The 24,431-nt window shown below is 43.2% G+C and overlaps 1 protein-coding gene across 2 annotated transcripts; it reads left to right on the forward strand.

The window, feature by feature from the left end:
* Window positions 1–37: 37 nt before the first annotated feature.
* aldh1l2 (aldehyde dehydrogenase 1 family, member L2) lies at window positions 38–22,607 on the forward strand. 2 transcript variants are annotated; one of them, XM_042078411.1, is made up of 23 exons: window positions 38–227; window positions 1,658–1,802; window positions 9,340–9,574; window positions 10,699–10,864; window positions 11,597–11,698; window positions 14,379–14,468; window positions 15,409–15,543; window positions 15,778–15,903; window positions 16,286–16,377; window positions 16,529–16,676; window positions 16,843–16,962; window positions 17,268–17,395; window positions 17,620–17,770; window positions 17,865–17,935; window positions 18,028–18,133; window positions 18,509–18,596; window positions 18,813–18,906; window positions 19,280–19,379; window positions 19,882–19,980; window positions 20,189–20,354; window positions 20,521–20,626; window positions 21,352–21,551; window positions 21,903–22,607. In XM_042078411.1, the coding sequence occupies exons 1-23, from the start codon at window positions 180–182 to the stop codon at window positions 21,956–21,958; spliced, it is 2,772 nt and encodes a 923-aa protein (XP_041934345.1). In that variant the 5' UTR covers window positions 38–179; the 3' UTR covers window positions 21,959–22,607. The 2 variants fall into 2 exon arrangements, with proteins under 2 accessions (XP_041934345.1, XP_041934346.1); XM_042078412.1 differs by lacking the exon at window positions 38–227 and adding an exon at window positions 543–795.
* The last annotated feature ends 1,824 nt before the right edge of the window (window positions 22,608–24,431 follow it).

The following is a 24,431-nucleotide window of genomic DNA, read 5'->3' on the forward strand; positions in this document are numbered from 1 at the left end:
ACGCACGTTGCCTCGCCTGCGACCAGTCACGTCGAATATAAACTAGCGCTAGCAAACCGAAGCTCCTGCCTCTGTCCCACTCGAAGGCAGGTGTGCATCGCTAGAAGTGCATGTCCCCAGCCCCCGTCGGTCTCACCATTTTTAACAACCTTTTTCTTGGGCTCTTTTAATTTGCCGCCATGTTGTGGACAGCAAACACCATCATTAGGAAATTTTCCACAAGCTCTGTGAGTAACGTTAATGCTTCTTTCAGCATCAGTCTGTTTCGCCACATTGTTTCTGTCTTCGTAAAAATGAATGAATGACTGGGTATTGAACTCGCTTGCCTGGGGAACATAGCTTGCATGAGATAGGTAAACGTTGTCATGGTGAAGATGTCAAAATGTTACATCCCCACACACGTGAATCATTCATTGCCATATTTGTCATTAGACAGGAACCGACACTGCCAGACGCCTATGACCAGTCAGCCAGATTAGCATTGGGCTGGTGACGTTTCAGGATATGCACATATTTGTAAAATAGCCGGGAAGGGCACCTATCTGTTGCTTTGGGAAGTTTAAACATTGGTAGGCCTACAGCAGCAGCAGCAGCATGTGTCGCGCAAGAGTTTGAGTTGTCTCGCCACGTTTCCATTGCACGCTGTCGTAGCCGCCTCGCATTAGCAGGGCACAGTGGACAGATCTTCAGCGAGTTGCATCAGCAAGAGGAGAAAATCTGTCTGGGGGTCGGGTTACACTACACTCAGTGGAGCTGAACTCACGAGTACCCCAAAAGTAAATCGCCAGCAACACAGTAGGTTTTTTAAATACAGTCCCCAGTGTATTTGTTTTGTGTCAACTTCTGGAGGTTGTTAAATTACAAATACACATTAATGTTTGCAGTGCAAAAGAGGAACTATGCATGTCCAGTTGCATGTCCAAATGTCCGAACTACAGTGTAACGTTAAAATATGGCAGACAGACCGTGATATGTGAAGTTGTTGCATGTTATCTCAGGCGTAATAGCGCTAATCAGCTCGGACAAAACTACCGTCTGGACACTACGATAACGACAGAAGAGTTTAGCCTGCCAAAACGTTATATAGTTTCTATAGGCTATGTAATAACCATAATGTTGTGTTAATGTTGTAATCCTGGTAACTAAGTAGCAAACGTCCCCTCCAATTCATTCCATGAACGTATCAACTTTTCTGAAGATTAATGGGCTGTCGTGAGTGTGCCAGAAGGGGGAGTCTGTTGTTAACCATTGGTGCTGGCACGGTGTGTGTGTGTGTGTGTGTGTGTGTGTTTTACAACATGGAGGAGGAGACAAACTAGGGACGATCCAGTGTTTCTCACAGAATTGAATCCTATTTGTGGTGGTAGGGTGATTTTAAGCACAATTTAGTACAACCTGGAAAATCATTGTGTGGTGGTCAATGTTGATATTGTGGTGGCCTGTCACAAATGTATGGGAAACACTGAGATCAGTAAAAAGCTTTGCATACTAGACACTTGTAGATCATGCAAGCAGGCTTATCCCTGTTGTATGGTATAATTTTGAATGAGAATATAAAACGGTAAACTTACACAAGGACTAACCACCCTCTTATGTCTGACATGTTGGTGCTAAGTATTCACTTTGTCTTCCTTTCTACTCGTTTCCTCCAACACAGGCCTACTACCAAAATAAGCTGAAACTAGCTCTAATTGGACAGAGTTTGTTTGGACAAGAGGTGTACTCCAACCTACGGAAACAAGGCCATAAGGTGGTGGGCGTGTTCACAGTTCCAGATAAGGATGGCAAGGCAGACCCCCTGGGTAAGTGATTGACAGCACCTCTTCCTCTGTTGCCCGGGAGAGAGAATGCAAGCTCACAAGCTTCCTAGTGTCTTAGAACCCTTAAATTGAATTTGTGGAATTTGTAGAAAGGATTTGAGCCATGTAATGATTCCTAATGATGGAGAATGTGGCTGTGAATGCCCCTGTTGTCCTATCACAAGCCACCTCGTTAGAACTACCCGCACATGTCAACTTTCTTGTGTGTGTGTGTGTTTGTGTGTGTGTGTGTCTGTGTGTGTGTGAATGAATGTAAGTGTGTGTGTGTGTGTGTGTGTGTGTGTGTGTGTGTGTTTTGTGTGTGTGTGTGTGTGATTGTGTTGTGTGGCAGCAGAGATGAGAGAGTCAACGCTCAACTCGGGTGGGGGTTCCCTTCTCACAAAGAGAAGTGTTTGCGGTGCCGATCCAGTAGAATGAGCTCATTGTTTTAGTACAGGGGAGCGCGAATGAACACAGAGAGGCAATGAGGTGAAAAGTCCAGGGCTGCGTCTCTCCCCTGGCTTGCGAGTTACAAACATGTTTACCCAAAATGCAGCACGATTTCCCAGAATGCATCACACAACACATGCACACGGACTGCATCTCAAAGGTGTAGCCGGCCCCTGCGTGGGGAGACTTCTAGCTACTAGCTACTGCTAGCTGACTTTCTATGCAGTGTCTCAATGTTTTAATGGTGCAGTCATGAACCAATGCAAATAACAGAGCACTAGTGTTTGCGTTTTGAAACACAAATAGACAAAAAATAGTAATTACAAAAGAATAGTTAGACTGTTTTTAAATAAGGGCAGGGAAACAAATGTCCCATTACATACATTTGAGGATTCCCCAGTTTCATTCAATCATATTGCTGACTTAAAAGCAGGATATTTGCTTCCCCTGGAATCCTCAGATACCCATTGAAATACCATTATAATTTATATATTAATGTCATGACGATATTCCATATGTTTAGTGGCAAAATATCAAATGAACGTGAGTGAATGTAATGGGGTTAAGTGAACGCTTGTGTCCAGTAGCAGGCTTTTTTTAAAGTGCAGCCTCTGGCTCTACAGGCTAAGTAGCCTCCCTCCTCTCTGGGCTGTTGTAAAGAGCACACACACACACACACACACACTCTGAAGCCTCCCTCTCCTCTCCGCTGTGTCCAGTGTAGCCCCAGTCCAGAGCTCGCTGTGCTACAGTATGCGCTTTTGGCAGACCATGCAGCGTCGGTTTCCTCTCATGATCTCTCTCGCAAGGAACGTTGCGACGCCATGATATCGCTCTCTGGTTGGAGTTGTCTGAGCCAGAGGGGCTAAGAGAGAGCCTATTGTGGCCTGTGTGAGGAGTGGCCAGGAGCAGGAGTACAGGGACCTGGTGGAGGCTTTTAAGTATAAGTATATACTCTTTTGATCCTGTGAGGGAAATTTGGTCTCTGCATTTACCCCAGCCGTGAATTAGTGAAACACACAGTGAGGTGAAGCACACACTAATCCCGGTGCAGTGAGCTGCCTGCTACAACAGCGGCGCTCGGGGAGCAGTGAGGGGTTGGGTGCCTTGCTCAAGGGCACTTCAACAGTGCCTACTAGTCGGGGTTCGAACCGCTAACCTAGTGCCTACGAGTCGGAGTCCGAAGCGCTAACCAGTAACGTTAGGCCGCGGCTGCCCCGCCTTTTGGGGACTGGTGCAGTAAGTGCTGTCTTCACCTCAACACTGCTAAAACCACGGAAATGGTGGTGGATTTTAGGAGGAAGAGGGCACCCCATCTACCAGTCTCCATGCTGGGTGAGGACATTGAAGTGGTTCACACATACAAATATCCAGGAGTCCACTTGGATGATAAGTTGGACTGGGCCTCTTAATACAGATGCCCTCTATAGGAAGGGGCAGAGTCGACTGTTCTTTCTGCGAACGCTGAGGTCTTTTGATGTGTGTGGGGAGATACTCACCATGTTTTATAACACTGTGGTGGCCAGTGTTCTTTTTTATGCAGCAGTGTGGGGGGGGGGGGGGGGGCAGCTTGACCACCAAGGACGCCAGGCCAAGCTTGTCAAGAAAGCTGGCTCAGTTGGCTCATTGAGCAGATTGAATGCTATAATGGGCAACAACAAGCACCCCCTCCACAGTCTTCTGGGGGGACAGAAGAGCAGCTACAGCAATCACACATATAACTATACACCCATTATGTTTGCCTCAGCAACCCGACTGGACTGTGCTGTGATATGGACCATTTTTAAATTAATTTTAAATCTCTACTTATGCACTTAATATAATACATTATCTATCTATCTATCTATCTATCTATCGCTGGAGGAAAAGAGTGTCTTTGTCAGCACTTTGTGTGTGACTGCTTTGGGGATAGTGTGCAGTTTTGAGAGAAAGGAGCATATTTGCTTGTGATTTCCATGCTTGTGCAGGGGTTGAGAATTTAACTGAGAGTTAATAGTATTTTGTGTGAGGTAGACTATATGTACATATCTCTCTGATTGTGTAAGACGATCTATGTATATCAGATTGTGTGTGTGTGTAAAGGTTTATCTTGAATGAGAAGAGAGGAATAAATGGTAAAATGGAGAGAGGGGGGTGGGGTGTGTGTGTGTGTTATTTGTAACGAACAGGTGGGGTCAAGTGTGGGTTTCACAGTTGACACAGTCGTCAGCCTGGGTTGAACTGGGTGAAACCGGGGAAGACCAGAACACCCGCCCACACAGTTAATACCCGCCCACAGGGTGTAATATACACTTACACCCTGTGACACACTCTCACTCTCATACATGCCAGACACACACACACACACACACACACACACACACACACACACACACACACACACACACACACGCATGTGCAGATACACACACACACACACATGCAGATACACACACACACAAATGCGGTGCTGTAAAAAGAAGCTGGTGTTACAGGTCTCCAGCTGTTCTGGCCAGAGCTGATAGCCACTCTGCAGCTGACTGGTAGATCCTGTCAGACTGCTCTTCACTCTTAACTGGACTTGAGACTAGGCCCTATCCCTGATAAGCCTTTTGTAGAGTACTACATATTATTAGGGAAGAAGAGTAGGTCGAGAGTGACCTGACCAAAAAAAAAAAAAAAGCACTTAATGTCATTGTCCCAAACACTTAGTAGGCAATGTATCTTTGTCTAAATCATGTGATATAATATTACTCCTTCAGTGTCAGGGATATATACCATCATCACTACAAATGCCCAGTATAACTGGGAAGTATTATGGAAGTAGTAGAGTTTAATGTTTGAGTGGTCATTAATGTTCTGTCATTGCTGTGGTCAGATTGTGTGTTTAAAAGCCACTGGATGTCAATGGCTTTTATAGTGACAATCTGGTTGTTAAGTTGTGATGCTATAATATGCCGATAATTCTTTTTCCGAGTCCAAGTGGGGCAAGAGCTTGTAGTTTTCCATAGACAGTAAAAAGAAACAAGTTTTTCCACTATTCGGAGTAGCCTAAAAGGAAATTACCATTCTACTACACACTTACTGCCTCAACCCAATACAATCCTATGCCTGCCTGGACATTACCTTGGATTATATCATTTGGCTGTAAAGATATACTAATTATTTTTCTACCTTCACTCAAACGGAGGTGATGATGACTAGGGATGTAACGATTACCGGTATAATGATAAACCGTGATAAAAATGTTGACGATAACAATTACCGTTTTCTTTTGAAATATCAATTATCACGGTTGATTACCACGGTGTTGAAACCATCCTTCCCAGCTTCATCCAAGCCTGCTTTTGACATACAGTAGGCCTGGTACAATGAAGCAAAATTGGTACCCTACTGATTCTGTTGTCTAATTGATGGTTTTAACTATGGAGCTAAATTTGTCTCAATAATATTTGTATATGCTCAGAGGGGGATCCACAAATATTTCTTGATTTGCATGTGTGTTTTGATATCTACAAATTAAAAAATCATATTTGTAACTCGTACATTGATTTTTACAAATATAGATGCCATTTGAATGCCATTTGTAAAACCGAAAATTTCATTTGTGAAATGTGATTCTGCATTTGTGGATCACCAGCACACGCATTCTTCGCTTTCCAAAGTTACGTGTTTTTGAGACGTTCTTCACATGAAAGTCACACAAATCCACACGTAAATAGGCCTACTTTAATTCACCGGCACACAGATCGCAAATAAAAAAAATCATATTTGTAACTTGTAAATTGTTTTTTACAATTGTAGATGTGTATTTGTAAATTAAATGGCATTTGTAAAACTGAAAATTGCCTTTGTGAAATCTAATTTTGCATTTGTGGATCACCAGCACACACAGTTTTCGTTTTCACATTTGTGGATCACGTATTTTTGAGACAAACTTTGCGGCAGAGAAGCCACCCAGATCCACAAGTAGCCTGCTGACACTTTCTAATCCGGTAGATGGCAGTGTTGTTCTATGGGACTCATAACCAAAGATTCTTTGCTCATAACACAAAGAGCTAGCGAACCTAGTTCTTAAATCTAACAAGTTATGCCTTTTAGAAACAAGCTTTTTGATGGAAAAGTGGTGTTTAATTTCCATAAGCTTTGTTTAGTAAACGCACAAAACCGTCAGTTTGCAAGCAAAACCAAGAATTTATAGATTTAAGAGTTTATAGTTACCTAGCAACCGAGGCTTTAAGTGTTAAAACCAAAGATTCTAGAACAGAGTTATGAACATCAGACGCTTGAGTGAAATGTGTGTTCCATTTTCATCAGACGCTTGAGTGAAATGAGTGTTCCATTTAATTTACAAATACACATCTACAATTGTAAAAACCTTTACAAGTTACAAATATGATTTTTTGTGGATGTCAAAACACAAATGCAAGTCAAGAAATATTTGTGGATTTCGCCATCTATGCGATTTCTGTGTGCCGGTGAATTAAAGTAGGCCTATTTACGTGTGGATTTGTGACTTTCATGTGAAGAACGTCTCAAAAACACGTAACTTTGGATAGCCACAAATCCACAAATGCAGAATCACATTTTACAAATGAAATTTTCGGTTTTACAAATGGCATTTTATTTACAAATGCACATCTATATTTGTAAAAATCAATATACGAGTTACAAATATGATTTTTTTTATTTGTAGATATCAAAACACACATGCAAATCAAGAAATATTTGTGGATCCCCCTCTGCGCATATACAAATATTATTGAGACCAATTTAGCTCCATATTTAACTGCTATTTGGATTAGGCTACAACTGATTTTAAAAGGCGGAACATTTTCACTGCAAAACTTGCACTGTATCATTTAGCCACTCTGCGTCTTTTTATGTTCGAGTCCACATTAAATCCATTCCACTCACGTTATCAGAAGAATAGAGTAGCCTAAAGTTTTATTTCGAACACTTAATTTGGTCTCACTCAGGGTAGGAATTTTACGGCGGCCACGTCGTTGCCCCTTGCGTTGGCCGTGATGTCCCTTTGAAAATCCGGTTTACAGGCCACGGTGGCCTTGGTGCCCTTCTTTCAATATTCTGCTTCGCGTCCTACTAATAGCGATTTTATTTAGCCTATGGCCTCTCAAAATATTCACAGCGCAAATTAATTTAGTCTTTTACGCAGTGGAGAAAGTGCGTCTAAATTCACCCATTCTTCTCAGTTGAACTACTCGCGAAGTAGCCTACTCATCACACAGACATCACAAGTATGAAAGAGCTCTTTCTCAGCTTTTAAACGATGTTAGCCGCGAATTGCTGTGGTGAACGGTTCGCGAGAAAAGTAAATAATATAATTCAATTTAATCATAAATTCTACCGAAGGTTTTGCGTCCATCTCCCTACCCATTCCTCTCGGTGCAATACTTCACGAACCTTTCGTTTAACACACGACGTATATCAGAATAAACAGCAGACTTTACCGAACACAAAGGTGTAAAGCAGTCCCCTGTACAGTTAGCCGTTCCAGAGTAATCCAGTTTTGAATTTGCAGTAAATTTCGACATGCATGGATGTCTCCAAATTTGGGCTTTAAGTTTTACAATGTGCTTAAATTGTTCCACATGATTTCATAACAGGCCAAATCTAAAATAAATGTTAAATATAGCCTAGATATCTGTAAATATTAGATGATCAGATGATTTGCAGTTCTATGTAATATGTCATGTTTCATGTTTTTGTAATGTTTCATACAGTGATGCAGGTCTACTGCAGTGAATAGGCTACAACAGTGGTCCCCAAACTACGGCCCGTTTTGTCCACCGGTGGTTGTTTTGGCGCTGTTTTGCGTTTGCCATCAAAAACGGAATGATATGTAGGCCTACCTGCAAACAATGTAAGAGGGCTATGCTGACTGCATCAGTGCTCAAAGTATTTTAAAAATGTATCAATTAATTGTTAATAACTAACTAACTTCTATTCAAGTCATATTGCTGGGACTTTCTGGGATAGTTCACAAAGTTCTCATCAGGTGACTGAAAGCTAGAATGGTGGTCATTTCAGACCACTTCAGCACTTCATAAAATTCTCATAGTTTGAGAACTTTAAATTATTTGTAGGATATTCACAACTTGAGCTGTGTATGCAAAAACACAGAATTCAGAGTTCACACATTTTTTTAATAAAATATACTTTTGGGACTCCCTGCTAATACTTTTGGGAATGCAAACGTTTTTTTTTTTAGTATTATTTAATTTTACACTGATATGGCATGATGACAATATAAACACAGCTAACAATGGTATTAAATTGCAATAGCTTATGATTAAATATAATAGAATATTCAACTAAGGTAGACTGCTGTTGTTCACAGCACTAAGCTATTTATGGTTACTGATATAGAACTACTCCGAGTCTCTGGCCCTCTCTTGAAGCCAGGCATAGTGAGCTGGCCCTCGGAAGAAAAAGTTTGGGGACCACTAGGCTACAACTTTGATCATTTTTATAGCCTACTACTGTATTTTGGCCTTGGTGCCCTAACATGTGGCCTTTGTGCCCTCCACCATATGCCCAACTGAAGGCCAAGTGGTCTTGCCCCCAGAATGGTGAAATTCCAAACCTGGTCTCACTCATTGGATCCAAATAACAGTAATAGCAACCTTTAAGTAATGTTAGGGTAAGTTAAGCTATAAGCACATAGCCAATTAAACATGAAAAACTGAACGGGACACTTTTTGAAACTATTTCAGCTTGTGTAGGCCTATCAGTGCTTTCTGAACATATTGAACACACTTTTAAAAATACCGTGATAATACCGAAAACCGTGATAATTTTGGTCACTATAACCGTGAGGTTAAATTTTAATACCGTTACATCCCTAATGGTGACAAGGTTTACAGGTTGTGAAAACCGGCTGGCTGGCTAGCTAGTGAACGTTTTTGGACGAAAGAGCTTTCGGGCCCGCGAACGACTCGTGACGTCGGACTTAACAACTGAATATATCTATATGCGGGAACCCCATCAAATGCTGGACACTATTTATGAGAGCAGGCTTGCCAGCGTGCACAAGTGGACTCATGGCAACATCCCCTCTGACCTGTGGCTTGTCCTTTCCGCTCTTCAGCGCTGGCGGCGGAGAAGGACGGCACGCCAGTGTTCAAGTTTCCGCGCTGGCGCGTGAAGGGCAAGCCCATCCCCGAAGTGGTGGAGGCCTACAAGGCGGTGGGCGCCGAGCTCAACGTCATGCCCTTCTGCTCGCAGTTCATCCCCATGAACGTCATCGACAACCCCAAGCACGGCTCCATCATCTACCACCCCTCCATCCTGCCCAAGCACAGAGGGGCCTCTGCCATCAACTGGTAAGGAAAGCTGCCTCCGTGTGTGTGTGTGTGTGTGTGTGTGTGTGTGTGTGCAATAGGAGAGAGAGAGAGAGAGAATGAGAGGGACAGAACAGACGGAGCATTAGTCTGAATGGTAGTTTTATACTGAAACTTTCCACTGATTTGCTGACTGAACTTAATCCAGTCAAGTCATCTTGTTGCTTTGACTGGGTTGTTATTAGGGGTGGGCGATATATATCGTCTGCGATAATATCGTGATTGTTATTTTAACGATGTACAAATTGACATTTTCGAATATTTAAATTTACTTATAGGGGAAAAACACTCGAAATCACGCATTGAAGACTCATACATTCCCAGGAGGTGTATGCGGGAAAAGCCTATGGGAAAAGCCCCTGGCCGCAGCAGAGCAAGTGTCACGTGATCACTAGTGGGTCACAACGTTGTCACACGCATGCTTATGTTTATTTTGTGCAGCAAAAGTATAGGCCTACTTGGGATTTTATGCAGCTACTTCTGTTCAAGTAGCATTGATTAGACAGTCACGTTTTTTCCTACACGGTATTATATGGAGAGAACTTTTTAGCCTTTGAGTATTTTAATAGTCAGTTGTAAACAAAGAACTATTCTCATGTAACTTTTGTAAATGGACAGAAGTTCGCTCTAATCGTCAAAATCACAAAACATATCGAGATATTATTTTTTGTCCATATCGCCCACCCTTAGTTGTTATACATTTAGTAAGTGTATTACTATTGTATTACATATACAATACACACACATTGACATAATTCAGTCAAAATAACTAACTTGACTGGATTAAGTTAGCAGCAAATATTGTTCAGAGGGTAAGTTGAAAAGTGGTTTTCATGCATGGTGTGCATAAGGGACGGAGAGAGAAAAAAATAGAAATGAGAGTGGGGTTGTCAGACAGATGAAAACAATCATTCATGAGTAGAACTTAAATGCAAAACAAACCAACTGTCAGACCACAAGACAGTGAATAAACAATGTTGATTGTGTTGAATGTTGAGCAGTAATGAATAACGTCTCTCACTCACTCACTCACTCACTCACTCACTCACTCACTCACTCACTCACTCACTCACTCACTCACTCACTCACACACACACACTCTGCAGGACTCTGATTGAGGGGGATAAGAAGGCTGGCTTCTCCATATTCTGGGCTGACGACGGGCTGGACACTGGCCCCATCCTGCTGCAGAGGGAATGTAATGTGGAGCCCAACGACACTGTGGACACCCTTTACAACCGCTTCCTTTACCCAGAGGGCATCAAGGCCATGGTAACCACGACAACCCGCCTTTTGACCCCCCTCACTCATCCTCTCTGTCGTAATCGTGTGTTTGTTTGTGGTGTTGGTTTGGTATTCAGTGTCTGAAAGATTGATTCTCTCGGGCAGTTGAATACCTACACAACTTAAACCGTTAGTGTTTATTTATCCTTCACAAAGTCACATTTTAACACACGTATGTACATCACACACACAGCGGTCCCCGCTAAATGTTAACACCATGATTTCCCAGGACAGCATGTCATGCCCTGGTATGACCCTAGACATTGTTAAACATTGTTAAACTTGCTTTTTTACTGCCACTGGACCAGAGCTTCTGTCTGTCTGTGTACAACTCCTGTGTATGCTTATCATAGTCTTAAAGTTTATATTGAGGTTATGTGAGAGTATGGTTCTGTAAAAGTGATTGTAGTGGTTGTGTATGTATTCACTTTGTGTGTGTGTGTGTGTGTGTGTGTGTGTAGATTATAGTCACACTATGTTGTGTTGTGTGCGTGTTGATGTTGTGTTACCAATTGTTTATGTTGACTGTGGGCCTTTTGGACTGTAAAAGTTTGGTGATCATGACTGTGTGTGTGTGTGTGTGTGTGTGTGTGTGTAGATGATAGTTACACTACGTTGTGTTGTGTGCGTGTTGATGTTGTGTTACCAGTTGTTTATGTTGACTGTGGGCCTTTTGGACTGTAAAAGTTTGGTGATCATGACACTGTGTGTGTGTGATAGGTGGAGGCTGTGAATCTGATTGCGGATGGGAAAGCACCTCGGGTGACCCAGCCTGAGGAAGGAGCTTCATACGAGGGCATCCAGAAGAAGTCCAATGCCAAGGTCAGACACACCTCATGGTTCCCACCATTTGTAAAACAGTCCACACACCAGATTTTGCTCCTGAAAACATGTTTTATTATAAAGCATGCAACGTTTCAGGGCCCAAGCCCTTTCTCAGAAATGAAAACATAGTAGCCATAGTGTGTGCACTTTGTTGGCTTCTTCACTCTAAGCCAGTGTTACTCATTGCGCGGCTCGCGAGCCACATGCGGCTCGTCAAGCTATAATTGGTGACTCGCATGGTAGCTTTGGCGAGATTTCGCCAAATTTGGTTTTACTCATTTTGAGTAGGCCTAAACTGTTCGCCAAAGGCCATCATCTTTGGCCCCAGCTTGATAAAAACAAAAGTAAAACCTGATTTAGCCTAGTCTACTGTATGACTTCAACGAGGTGATCTTTAGTTTCGTTCTGCTTGCAGTATCTCACTGCCACTTGCAACGCCTTTGAATGAAATCCGCTGCCCTGTTTACCGGCAATGCTACAGCGGACTTGTAATACATTCATCATACAGGCATCACAAGTGTCACATCACATGAAAGAGCTTTTTCTCAGCTTTTAAACGATGTTAGCCATTTGGTGAACGGTTCGCGAGACAAATAAATACTATGATTAAATTGAATCATAAATTCTAGGATCTGCGCCCATCTCCCTCATTCATCTTGGAATACTTAACGAACCCTTCGTTCCAGTGCTCGAATTACGTGGGAGCCAGAGGGAGCCGAGCTCCTATAGAGTGAGGACTGGCTCCCATGAAAGCAACAAAGTCAAAAATCTGAGGGGGTCTCTCATATCTGAAGGTGTCTGGCATTGCAATTTAATCTTAAACAACCGCTCATTATCCATCCCTGTGCGATCTCTTACCATTAAAGACGTTAAATTAAAATATAGGCTACTACGGGACGTAGACCTACCCTACGCTCTTGAACGCAGCATGACACTTCACCACCACACCACTAGACTATATGAGCAAACCGTATACGATCGTTTTGACAGCACTCGCAAATCTGAAGAAGTCACCCTGCTTTGATGCGAGTGTTTTGTCTATTTACATAGGCGTTCATTGGGCTAGCCTATATAGTTTGATATGTGCTGAAAAGTCCTATTTGCTGTTGAACTTGCGCTTCACCTCTTCTATGTTGATTGACAAAGCCATAAATTATGGCCCATAATGCAGCCTACAATGATTGTGTTGTCTGATGATCTGTAGCTATCCTCTGCCATTCAGAGCTCCGAGCTCTAGAAAGTTCCCAGATATTTTGAAACACCTGTTAGCAATCTCTGATGTCGGAATATTCAATGGCTACCCGACAACAACCAAAATTGTTCGTCTATTAATTTTCCACGGTTCAACAATACTAGGGGAGCGTACCTATATTCCCCGGGTCCTATGTTCCCCGCTTTGTATGTCTATTTGTATCTAGGCTATTTGAGTTTCTTAAAGCTGAGCTGTGCTTAAATTGTTCAATACATGATTTCATAACAGGCCAAATATAAAAAATGTTAAATATAGCCTAGATATCTGTAAATATCAGATGATTTACAGTTTTATGTAATATGTCATGTTTTTGTAATGTTTCATACAGTGATGCAGGTCTATTGAATAGGCTAAATACAATTTCAATCATTTTTATAGCCTACTGTATGGTTAACTTTGGCCTTGGTGCCCTGACATGTGGCCTTTGTGCCCCCCACCAAATATGCCCAACTGAAGGCCAAGTGGCCTTGCCCCCAAAATGGTGAAATTCCAATGTGTTATTTCTTTTTTGTGGGATGTCCAATTTATATGTAGAAATGCACATTTGCAAAGGTGATTTAGTATGTTGTCATAAAAGTGGCTCTCCTTTTGATTTTGCACAGCTAATGTGGCTCTTGTGAAAAAAATAGTGAGGATCACTGCTCTAAGCCATGCACTTTGCAGTCATTTCAGTAGTGTTTTAGTCAAAGTCAGTTGAATACGAATGATCACGGGTCATCAACTGAATGGTAATTGATGATTGTCGTAGCAATGTATCCTTCCATGACTCAGAATGGAAAATTCCACGTTTAAGACTGAATAGGGGGAGGTCAGTTTGGATGCATGAATAGCTTAGGTGGTTTGGGGGTGTGTGAGCTGTAGACGCATGCGTTTGAGAATGTGTGTGTGTGTGTGTGTGTGTGTGTGTGTGTGTGTGTGAAGAGTAACAGGGGAGTAGTAAGAGTGAAGGAATCAGATCTGGGAGACCTGCCCAGAGTTCCTGGGCTTTGGGGAGTTATTTTTGGGTGCACTGCCCGGCGCATTGCACAGCCCGTGTCCAGCTGTTGGATTGTGCTGCCCTTTCTGGAAAGACACCGCAGTGCGCCACCAAGGACTGACACAGCATATGGACTGAATGTGGTTATGCATATGGGAACATGTGTGTAGGCCTGTATGACTATACATGAGCGGTCTGCTTTGGTCAGGGTTGGGCCAGCAGAGATGTGAATAAGAAGCACAAAACCCATTTTCCTTGACAGCGGTCTGTTATACTTAGCAGCGGTCTGTTATCGAGAAAAATATCAGACCAGCGAACGTTGGGAAGGCTCATTCAAGTGAATGGAGCATTCTGCACCATTATGAAGAGCTGTGTAATAAGTGCAGAATATTTAAAACTCTCCTGTGTCATTACCTTCCCCCCTCTCTCCTCTCGCTGGTCTGCTTTAGGTGAATCTGGCCCAGTCGGCTGAGGCCATCCACAACTGGATCCGCGGTCACGACAAAGTCCCTGGAGCCTGGACCGTCATCGATGGACAGGTAGAGTCTGCTGTCAAACACACAAGCACTGGGGCCAATGAGGGGGATGTTTGGGATGGGGAGGGGGGACTGATTATGTGCTTGTGGTGTGCACATGTAGAAGTTACGCAATGTTATTGTTTGGTCGAAAAATGTGTGGTGTTTACATTGCCCTGGGTCTTTTTTGTAGTAAATGTGAAATCGTTTGTTTTTTTTTGTCTTTTTTGGTAGGCAGTTACTGTGTCCAGGTTGGATGTGGACTTTAAGTGTGTTTGTGTGGTTCAATGGTGTTTTAAGCCCCCGCCGGCGACAGTCGACTTCAATGCACCAAACCCTAACCTTAACCCTAACCCTAACCCTTGCTTAACCCTAGTGCCTTCCATGCAGCGATGCCTGGAAGACAACTTTGGGGGCTTAAAACAACATAAAACGTGTGTGTGTGTGTGTGCGCGCGGTTTTAACTGTGTGTTCTTCATTTCCACTTCTCATCATTTATGTGTGTATAGGAGTTGTTTTTAGATTGTTACTTTGCTTGAATCAGGGTTAGGGTTAGCATTTTGCATTAGCATAATGCATTAGCATTATGTCAGTCATTATTTTTGCAATAGTCATCATGACACTACACTCAAAAGTACACAAGTGTTACATACTGGTGGCAAGGTAACAGGCATAGTGGAATATCTCACAATATCATGATTAGAACCAGGGAAATACAACTCAGTTTCTAAACTTCATATAACAAGGTGAAACCTCATGTACTGAATATCAAGTTGTGTCTGTGTCTGTGCCTGTGTTTTTTTACAGAACTTCTTGCAGTGTATGTGCTCTATCAGTGGGGACGTTCTGCAAAATGATTTAGCAATGACATACCTCTAACCTGAAGTGTGTGTGTGTGTGTGTGTGTGTGTGTTTGTGTGTGATGTGTTTTATATGTCTGTGTGTGTGTTTTCTGTGTGTGCAGACGGTCACTCTGTATGGCTCGTCTCTGCTGGGCGGCTCGGTGCCTAAGGGTCAGCCTCTGGAGGTGGAGGGCGCAGCTCAGCCCGGACTCATCACCAGCGGAGGGCTCGTCCTCTTTGGAACCGACGGCAAAGCGGTGAGTGTGTGTATGCGTGTGTGTGTGTGTCTGTGTGTCTCTTTGTATTGTGCTTCCTTATATGTAAATCAAATCATGAATATATAATATGAGGAAACAGGACCTCAGCACAATACTTTTTTTAGATTGTGTATATTTGACACACTTCCTACTCCTGTTATGGGAAGTGTGTGTAAAGGTGTGTAGAGAGTGGTGCTGTAACATCTCTATATGCTGTACTGTCACTGTGTGCAGGTCCAGGTGAAGAACCTGCAGTTTGAGGATGGGAAGATGATTCCTGCCTCCAAGTACTTCTCCTCCGGAGAGAGCAGCAGTGTGGAGCTCACCGACGAGGAGAAGAAGATGGCTGAGGAGATCCGGGTAAGATCTGTGTGTGTGTGTGTGGATGTGTGCATGTGTGTGTGTGTGGCTTTTGATGTAAAATATAAATGTAAAACTGGCGTATACAAGGAATTTGGTCTCTGCCTTTATCCCATCCGTGAATTAGTGAACATACAGAGAACACACAGTGAGGTGAAGCACACACTAAACCGGAGCAGTGAGCTGCCTTGCTACAGCAGCACTCGGGGAGCAGTGAAGGGTTCGGTGCCTTGCTCAAGGGCACTTCAGCCATTCCTACTGGTCGGGGATCGAACCGGCAACCCTCCGGTTACAAGGGGAGAGAGAGAGAGAGAGAGAGAGAGAGAGAATGAATGAATATTACTGTGTGGTGGTCCTCACTGTTTTGTTGTCTCTCTGCCAGGCCATCTGGAAGGGAATCTTGAGCAACGTCGCAGCCATCGAGGACACAACCGACTTCTTCAAGTCCGGGGCAGCCTCTATGGACGTGGTGAGGTCAGTATGCCACCAGGGCCGATCTCCCTGGTCATCCATCCATCCATCCATCCATTGCCTCCAGCACGGCATCGGGTGATCATCACACTGGGAGTATAATGAACTTTGTGTGTGTTTGTGTGTGTGTGTGCCTGCACGCGTGTGTGTGTAGGCTGGTGGAGGAGATCAAGCAGAAGTGCGCTGGTGTGGAGCTGCAGACGGAGGATGTGTACATGGCCACCACCTTCCAGGAGTTCATCCAGGTGTTTGTGCGCCGCCTCAGGGGGGAGGACATGGAGGAGGAGCTGGTTATCGATTACGTGAGTTTCCAGTCCACACACACACACACACACAGAACATATAAATAGAAACTTAATGTATCCCTAAAACTGTCTGTCTCTCCCACGGTTTTTACAATACACACACATCTGACTTGCACTCTCCCTCGTCCTACAATAAACAGTATCTGTTTTTTTCCCTCTGCAGGCAATTAAAGAAGTGAACAACATGACTGTGAAGATGCCATACCAGTGTTTCATCAACGGCAAGTTTGAGGACGCAGAGAATGGCAAGACTTGTGACACCATCAACCCCACAGATGGCTCTGTGAGTATGGAGCATGCTCACACACACACACACACACACACACACACACACACACACACACACACACACACACACACATAAAAGACATACACGCAGGACGCGCAAGAAGCTTACAAACATTATACCACACACATACACCTGCTAATATGACTCATACACACACGTTGAAGACACAAGACCTCGACTCCCCCACTAAAGCACATACTTTCACATAAACACAGACACTGTTTGAAATACTGAAGTGATACTCAAATGATCAGGCTCTCACACAGCCCATGTATCAACTCTACTGCTCCTGTGTCCAGACGATCTGTAAGGTGGCGTACGCCTCCGTAGGGGATGTGGACAGGGCAGTGGCAGCCGCCAAGGACGCCTTCGAGATCGGACCATGGGGCAAGATGAACCCCCGCGACCGTGGCAGACTACTCTACAAGTGAGCTCTCACTCTACCATCGCCCCCTAGAGGACGACATCGGCAATGACCGAAAATGACATACTCTCACTGAAAATGACATATTCTCACTGAAAACGAATAAATAACAGAAAACATACAAGCCATACAAATATCTACAAATAAATTTGCATCTAAATGCACTTTGTATATAAGCATGTCTTAACGGAGACTAAGTGTCCTTTTCTCTGCGTCTTCCTGTCCAGCCTTGCGGACCTGATGGAGCAGCACCAAGAGGAACTGGCCACCATTGAGACCATTGACTCTGGCGCCGTATACACACTGGCCCTCAAAACACACGTGGGCATGTCCATCCAGACATTCAGATACTTTGCTGGCTGGTGCGACAAAATTCAGGTGAGTGTGTAACGTTAGCGTGTGTATGTGAGCCGACATCCTTCCCCACGTCACTTCACGACCTCACTCTGATGTCATATCCTGTTTTCTCCAGGGCACAACGATACCCATCAACCAGGCCAGGCCCAATCGCAACCTGACCTTCACTAAGAAGGAGCCCTTGGGGTGAGTGACAATGGGCTCTCTCAAACGTAGCATTACAGTATGCATAATATGCTGTATTGAGCGCTTTTAAACTGTTCATTTGTCTCTGTCAGTGTGTGTGCTATAGTTATCCCCTGGAACTATCCCCTTATGATGCTGGCTTGGAAGAGTGCCGCCTGTTTAGCAGCTGGAAACACACTTGTCCTGAAGCCTGCTCAGGTAACACAGCACTGTACACACATATACGCACCTCCCAAGAACAATCTGCCTTACAAACACATACACACCTCTCTGTATTGCCACTGTATTGCCACTATGGCCAAAGGCGGACATCCGGATTCCAGAAAGTAAAAGTCCAGGCATATATTCTTTCTACCTGTGCACTTAACACAGGTGATATCATTAATTATCTGATCTACCTGGCTGCTAATTAGGATGAGCTTGGTTTACTAAATGGTTGGATCAAATACTTGGCAGGACTTTTACTTTCTGATGTCCGCCTCTGGTAATGGCAGAATCATACACACAGGCCTAGACCTACAGAACAGTCAACTCAACTATCTGACCCCAGCATGCTCTATCTTTCGCTCATAGGTGACCCCTTTGACGGCGCTGAAGTTTGCAGAGCTGGCTGCCAAGGCTGGCATCCCCAAAGGTGTCATCAACATCGTGCCTGGCTCAGGTACAATTCTCAGAGTCCAGTGTTCTTGGAGGGAGTGACCTGTGACTGCTGTGTTAGTAGTGCTATTAAATGAGCTTGTGCAGTGCTTACCCAATCAGTCTCTCACGTCATCTTTCCCTCCCTCCCTCCCTCCTGCTCTCTCCTTTTCTCTCTCTCTCTCTTTCTTTCTCGCCTCTCTCTCTCTCTTTCTTTCTCGCCTCTCTCTCTGCCCACCAGGTGGCTTGGTTGGCCAGAGGATGTCCGATCATCCTGACATCCGTAAGCTGGGCTTCACTGGCTCCACTCCCATTGGCAAACAGATCATGAAGAGGTCAGTGAGTTGCCTGCCCTCTCTCGCCCATACGGGCATGGACACTAATGAACTGTGTCATCAGTGCCTTGGCAAATGTTTTTTTTTTCCAATTTGGGAAAGGTAGTTTGGTGAAAATGAAATTCACTGAAAATGACCAAAGTTTTAGAGGCTCATACATAAATTCAAGTGTTCTGCAATGTTCCCCAATATCAGTGTGCTATCTCAAAAGCTTTCAGTTTAATGCATCTTTTTAATGCCTCTTCGTCAAAAAACTAAACTAAATATAACTACTGACTGAAACAGCACTCTGATGTCCCCCATATCAGATTTGATTTTGTCTTAAGTGGTGTCTCAAGGCCTTCCTGTTGACACGTGTCATTTCCTGTTGCAGCTGTGCGGTCAGTAACCTGAAGAAGGTGTCTCTGGAGTTGGGCGGGAAATCCCCTCTCATCATCTTCAGCGACTGTGACATGGACAAGGCCGTGCGCATGGTGAGCGCTCCCCTCCAGTCCAAACTCACTGGAGCCAGTCCACTACAACTAGCCAGAGCGTAAATATTTACACACACAGGGACAGATTGGACTGCTCAGTTGAAACAGAAAACAGTAAATATGCCAGTGGAGTGATCAAACATGCTGCTTTACGTACGTAAAGGTTTAAACCAGTTTAAGCTAAATATGTGAACTTCTAGTCACCCTGTATCGCCTCCTCTTCACCTCACATGCATTATGTCAACATACAGAGGCCCAGGACTAGTTTCAGCTGCTCAAAAACAATGACCGTTCTTCATAGGTTATGTCATACTTTAAAAGACATTGTATTTACATTCATGTTATTCCTTGTCCCTCACTTCTTTAGTGAGAAGATGAATCTCATCTGTGCTAAAATGATACTGAGAAACACTCATCTAAGTCTCTGGCCTTTATTTTACCTGTGTGTGTGTGTGTGTGTGTGTGTGTGTGTGTGTGTGTGTGTGTGTGTGTGTGTGTGTAGGGGATGAGCTCAGTATACTTCAACAAGGGGGAGAACTGCATCGCTGCAGGCCGCCTGTTTGTAGAGGAGTCTATCCATGATGAGTACATCAGCAGAGTGGTAAGGAGACGCTCAACACGCCACCCCTCACAAACCTCAGAAATATTTAAACACACGTGCGGATAGGTAAATATTTTTTTATTACAAAGACACATTTTTTTTTTACCATACACGCACGCTCTCACTCACTCACTCACTCACTCACTCACTCACTCACTGTGCACACAAACACATTCCTACTTCACCTTTTCTCCGGTCGTCCCATCAGGTGGAGGAGATCAAGAAGATGAAGATCGGTGACCCCCTGGATCGCTCCACAGACCACGGCCCCCAGAATCACAAAGCCCACCTGGACAAGCTGGTCGAGTACTGCGAAATCGGGGTCAAGGAGGGGGCCACGCTGATTTATGGGGGGCGACAGGTGCCAAGGCCAGGTGAGCTTCCCCTCCAGAACCACCTGGAATTGTGCCGGCCAATTTTTTAAAAAAACCCAATGTGAGCCTTGAGCCCACCCCTGCTTTATACACGTGAAACATGTAACCCGCATGGAAGACTGAGTCTTTAGTGAGAGCCTTGATCATTCCCTCTGTTGTGCTTTAGGTTACTTCATGGAGCCCACAGTGTTCACTGATGTGGAGGATCACATGTTCATCGCCAAAGAAGAATCCTTTGGGCCAGTCATGGTGGTGTCCAAGTTCAAAGATGGGTATGTTGATTCATGGCCGCCATCAGCTGTATTGTGGCCTACATTTCATTGTGACGTGGTGACGTGGGGGCCCTATACGCACTACGTTTGTAGGGCCAGCACAAATGAATCAAGGCCCCTTGCCTCCCCCTTGCATCAAGAGTTATATCGTTGTTGAGAAGAGAAAAAACTACATGCCAGTGAACTGCAGGAACAGCAGTTGGGTAAACTTGTTGGCAAACTTTTACATAGCCTCCTTCTAGCCATCAGTTAGCTCACGTCATGTTTGCTTATCAAATGCTCACCAGAAATGAACATTACATGGCACTCCTCTGCGATCCAAGACAGGTTCTCTTCGAGTAGATTGTTTTTTAATTATTTATTTTAACTAATTAAATAGCAAACATCCTGCCTTACATCCTCATATGCACATCTTATTTCCAAATAATAGCCTACAGACACAAGTTAATCTCCTTCTTAAAGTGAAAGGCACCTAATTAGACTTGCACACCACTAATACAATGCAATCATGACATTAAAGGTAGGAGTGACAAAATATTATAGGCTACTTGTAATTTTTAACTTCAAAATATATGAACTCCAATGAATATGAATAAATATTATAATATATTATAATATTATATATATTTCTTCATAAACACTGACCATTCACTTGTTTTGCTGTCTTGTCCTGCATTGGTCACTCCATTCTTATCTATGTATGCCTGTTTTTTCCCCTCTGTCAGGGACGTTGATGGCGTGTTGAACCGAGCGAACGACACAGAGTTTGGCCTGGCATCCGGTGTGTTCACGCGGGACATCAACAAGGCTCTCTACGTGAGCGAGAGGCTGGAGGCAGGAACCGTCTTCATCAACACCTATAACAAGACTGACGTGGCCTCGCCATTTGGTGGCTTCAAGCAGTCCGGCTTTGGGAAGGACCTCGGTGAGGGTTTATATATACACACACATACACACACACACACACACACACACACACACACACACACACACACACACACACACACACACACACACACACATACAAACAGCAACATCTCAGCAGGATTTTAAAATGGCCACAGTGATTTATTTAGCTTTTAGGTAAACTGAACCTAAAAGAAAAAAGAGGATTTAAAAAAAGATTTACTGGTCATTATGACCTCATGGTTATGTGGTGTGACTAATGAATCTTTTGTCTTAGTGACTAAACAAGATGATGCACCATAGCGCCAGCAAAACTACTGAGGGCAGTCTGAGTCTGATTGATCAATATGTATTTGCCTTGTGTCCGTAGGAGAGGATGCTCTTCATGAATACCTCAGGACCAAAGCAGTGACTGTGGAGTATTGAGCCCAGATTCCTCTGTGAACTTTTCCTATGGTGGCAAATCAGCGTATGCTGGTTGGATCTGCTGGCAGTTGATCTAGGATCTCAGCTCTGGCTTCGCTAATGGCTTGGGTTCAAGCTGAGGGAAAAAGCTTAGTCTGCGACTACGTTGATGTGCCTACACCTTTTTTTTTTAAAGAACACGGAAAAATCAAGAACACTCTTTAGAAAACCCTCTGTTCTGTTCTGTTCCAGGAACTTTGTTCTGCTTTCTCACTTATCCCAAACCGCATTGGAGTGAATCCACTCTCTCAAATTTCTCAAGAGAAATGGAACGTGCCATCATGTTACAAGATTCAGAGCGTTTTTATAGAAAAATATATATGAAGTCATGTTTTAATGGACTGTTACCGTACAGTGTGAACATCATATTTTATCACCTTGGATGTAATTTAAAATAATATATTTGACACGTTATGTGCCCATTTGATGGCTTTTAACAAGTTATCAGATGTTTAGAGATTTTTAAACATTACCAGCATTTTACAGGTTGAACTCACTTTAGTAGTACAGGCCCCCTCCATTGTAGTGTTTTCTAAAAGAAATCTAAGTCTGTGTAAATATTTTATTTGGGGAGAATAAATGCTGCAGTCTAGTGATTGCTGAAAGTGTTGAAAGTCTCAATGTTATTTGGATTCTTATGCCCAGTCTCTTTCAAAGACCCTCCTGGCCACGCAATGAGAAAAATAGATGCAAAATACACCATATATTATTATGTGTTACTATATGTGTATACTGTACATGGGTTGCTACCTGCATGTCTCACTTGCAGTGCCCTTCACTGAGCTCTGTGCAACACCATTTCTCACATTTAAAGGTCTTAACCAAGTGACATTGAAACAATTGCTGAGATTTCAGAAGTCAGTTTTGCAACAGTAAGACAGGTAGATGACAACTGCAAGAGCTTAAGTTGCAATGGGCTCTTTGCACCTAGTAAATCAGCACGTAACGATATTAAAGTATGATTTATACAAGCTAAAATTATTATTGGGCAAATGATATTCAGTGTCTGAGTAAAGACGTTAGGAGCAGAATATAACTGAAGATGCCGTTACAACACAGTAAACGCTCCACTGGAAACAAAGCGGCCGCATTGAGAGCCTTTCGTGCAAGTAGTCCATTGCAAGGAAATAAGTCACAATGGTGTGATGTGTCCTTTTTCCTCAGTAATTAAAATTACACAAAAAGACTCCACGTGAACAAGATCAGTGTTTTCACAGATCTGATTAGCACATTACTATCAGAGTGAAAAAGACCTTCATATCGCACACCATTCGCTTCACTTTTATCATTCTAAGTCTACCTCTCCAATTCATTTTGAGTATTTTCTCAAAATGTGGTTTTCCACTTTTCAACTGTGACAACGTGTATGAAAAGATGCCGCATAGACAGTATCTTCCGATTGTGGCAGTATATTGTGATAAGGAGTGAAACAAACAACTGAGCTCGATACATTTTTAAATATAAAACAATATAAATCTGAAACAGGCCATAACCATAGGACCACATAATATCACACTTGTCAAACTAATTGATAGAGAGAGATCACATCCATTTTTGTCCATAGTGTAGGAATAGAACAGTTAAGACTGGATGGTCTCCAGATCTTCATAATAATGACATGGACTTCTACTCAGCAGGCTTTCATTGTTGGATGTCAAATGAAATATTCTGGCATGAATTATTGAGTCTCACAAAGTGAATTCACAATGCATAGATCTTCTGGCTTTTTAGTGATTGATGCATTTCTTTTATTATTAATTATTGATTTTATCAATAATCAATGTATTTGATCAAACTGTTTAATTCAATCACTACAACCACAATGTTAAAAGTCACTGTCATTGTTTGTACAGTACATCTAGCCTACATATGTTTTTAGCACTGTATTTCAGATCCAAAGTATCCTTTGTAATAAAGCTACAACAGACCACAAACACATGCATCATCAGTGTCAATATAACATTGTCTCTCTTTTAGATAGATAGATACTTTATTGATCCCCAAGGGAATTTAAATCTAACATTTATAATTTCATGAAATCAACTAAGAGACTATGTCCTTGCAAGATTTCACAGATTCCAGACCCTTCTGGACTACGGTACTGCTGAAGTTCCCTTGAGCAAGGCACTTAACCCCTCACTGTTCCCCAAGCGCCGCTGTTGTTGCAGGCAGCTCACTGTGGCGGGATTAGTGTGTGCGTCACCTCACTGTGTGTTGAGTGTGTTACTAATTCACGGATTGGGATAAATGCAGAGACCAAATTTCCCTCACGGGATTAAAAGAGTATATATACTTATACTATATACTTACGTATTGCTGTTTGACCTGGGCAATTTGGCAAAGCTACCGCAGATATAAAGACTTTGATACCTGCATGTCTCTCTTGCAGTGTCCTTCACCGAGCTGTGTCTCAATTCTGTGCAACACCCTCTCT

Source organism: Alosa sapidissima, chromosome 22 (assembly GCF_018492685.1).
Source record: "Alosa sapidissima isolate fAloSap1 chromosome 22, fAloSap1.pri, whole genome shotgun sequence".
NCBI lineage: Eukaryota > Metazoa > Chordata > Actinopteri > Clupeiformes > Clupeidae > Alosa > Alosa sapidissima.